General features: G+C 66.9%; 1 protein-coding gene across 1 annotated transcript in view; it reads right to left on the bottom strand.

Moving 5' to 3' along the window:
- Positions 1–2,317, bottom strand: part of FAM160A2 (family with sequence similarity 160 member A2) — a gene marked incomplete at its 5' end in the record, with an annotated part of 5,758 nt that overhangs the window by 425 nt on the left and 3,016 nt on the right. The window contains 4 exons of the mRNA XM_025193725.1: positions 4–124; positions 507–669; positions 775–953; positions 1,824–2,315. Of these exons, the coding sequence (XP_025049510.1) occupies positions 4–124; positions 507–669; positions 775–953; positions 1,824–2,315 (955 nt within the window). The remainder of the gene's footprint in view (positions 1–3; positions 125–506; positions 670–774; positions 954–1,823; positions 2,316–2,317) is intronic.

The raw sequence follows: 2,317 nt of genomic DNA, 5'->3' as shown, positions 1-2,317 counted from the left end.
AGTGTCTGCAGCACCGGGCCCTCCCGCACCTGCTGCAACGCCATCTGCGCCGCTGCTCGCGCCCGCGTCGGGCTCTGCGTGTGTCGCAGCAGCAGCTCCCCCAGCGACGGCTTCCGGCTCTTCACTGCGGGCAGAGCGGGAACAGGGGGCGTCAGGTGGGGCCGGGCACCTGCAACGCCTAGCCCCGCAGAACCGCAGGTGCGCGCCCATGTCCATGCGTGAACATGAACACACGTGAGCGCAGCACGTGCGCACACACGCAAGCATGCATGCAAGCACACAGCTGCAACTTCATACACGTACACAGACATGCTCACATGCACACGCTCACTCGCACACACATGCACATACACACAGCACCGCGCCATCATGCATGTTGCATGCCAGGGCACACAGCCAGGCCATGGTGGGGAGCCCCCTGGGGCTCTGGGACTCTCCTCCCTCCCCACCCAGGTCCAAAGCTATCAGCACTGATACCCACAGCACCCCACCCCACCCGGGCTCACCAAGAGTGTCGGAGCGGCGCAGGGCGGGGGCGGCATTCGGGGTGTCCCCCCAATCCAGCTTGCCACGGGCGATCAGGTACTTCTTGGCCTTGAGCAGCAGCGCGGGGAAGTCGTCCTGGCCAGCTGCAAAGCTCTCAATCTTGTTCTTCACCGAGCCCAGCACCTGCCGGGCGTGGGGGACAGTGTCAGGCCTCACACTGCCGGACCCCCCCACCCAGAGCTGCCCCCTCCCCTGCAGCGCGGTGCGGCACAGCTGGCCCCACGGTACCTGCAGCAGGGACTTGACGCTGGGCTGGAAGACCATGTTGGCATTGAGCAGGAAGGAGCGCAGCAGGGGCTGGGGGTAGCAGGCCAGCTGGGCCACCAGCCCCGTCAGCAGCACGTTGACGTACAGAGAGTTGTGCAGCATGTTCTCCAGCTTGCTGAACAGCACTGCCACGAAGGGGCCTGCGGGGAGGGGGTGCCGTCATGGGGTGCACATGCCTGCCCTGCCCCACCAAAGCTCCTCTCCCCAGTGCCCTGCCCCAGTGGGAGGGGGTGCTCCTAATCCAGGGGCAACCCTTATCTGGTCACGGGGCTGGCAGGGAGCTGCGGGGTCACATCCAGTCCAACCCCGGCTCGAGGTGGATCAGCCCCATCCAAACCAGCGCAGACAAACCCCACGTGCGACCTCAGAGCCGCATGACACAGTCGCCCTGACACAGCCCCAGGCATCGCCCCCACCCCTCCTCTGGGGAAACCACAGCCAACATCCTGCTTCTATCGAAGGTTATCCACATGCGTGCAAGAGAACCCAGGCCGAGGCGTGCCCCACCTCTGCAGAGAAAGGCAAACCCCCCCCCTAGTCGGCATCAGTCTGAGCAATGGGGAAATCCCTTCCTACTCCCAGTGCAGCATCAGTCTGATCCTGAGCACAGGGGCAAGACCCTCCAGCCAGGACCCTGCGGAGTTGGTGCCAGCAGAAGCATCGGCACAGCCCAGTCCCCATCTCCAGCCTGGGCTGAGCCAGCACCCAGCGCCTCTGCGGGAGGCTGAAAAACCCCTGACACAAGGAGCGGGAGAGGGGGCAACCAGCACAGCCCAGAAACCCGGGACATCTCCACACCAGAGAACAGGCATTGCAACACCCAGATCATCCCTGACCAGTGCCCAGCCAGCCTCTCCTTGAACCCCTGCCGTGACGGAGTCCACACCCATCCCTGGCATCTACTCCACAGCCTCCCTGCTCTGACAGGGAAGTGCTTCCCACCCCTGCCCCAGACAAGTCAAGACCCGGCACCCCATCCCCATCTCGGCCGCGAGGCGGGGGGGTCTCACCTGTGAAGGGCTGGCTGGGCGGGGGTCCCAGGGCCCGCGGGGGACTGGCAAGCACCTGGGCCAGAGGGTCGGCAGGCCGCGGCGGGGCGGCAAAGGCCTCGTCCTCGTCTTCAGCCTCGTCCTCCTCTGCGTGGGGAGGAGGAAGCTGGGCCCGAGGCGGCCCCCCACCACCGTTCCTCATGGCAGCCTCCAGCGCCCGCAGCTCCTCGGAGAAGCTCTCGATGCTCAAACCGGCGCCGTTGGGCTCAGCTGGCGCCCGGGCCAGCAGCTCATCCAGCAGCGAGTCCACAGACGGGCCCTCCCAGCCCGGGGCTGGGGGCTGAGGTGCCCCATTCTCGGTAGGGAGGGCCTCCCGCTCGGCCTGAGGGCACCGGCGCACCTTCTTCACCGTCACGGCACCCTCCGCACCTCCTCCGGGCCGTCCCGACTCAGCCGCCCCGTTCACCAGGGCACCAGGGTCCTGGGCCTCAGGGGCGGGGAGAGAGCCGGCGTCC

The sequence above is a fragment of the Alligator sinensis genome, unplaced genomic scaffold, assembly GCF_000455745.1.
Source record: "Alligator sinensis unplaced genomic scaffold, ASM45574v1 scaffold948_1, whole genome shotgun sequence".
Classification (NCBI taxonomy): Eukaryota; Metazoa; Chordata; order Crocodylia; family Alligatoridae; genus Alligator; species Alligator sinensis.
Note: the sequence above shows the minus strand (reverse complement) of the source record. Positions and strands in the feature narration are given on the sequence as shown.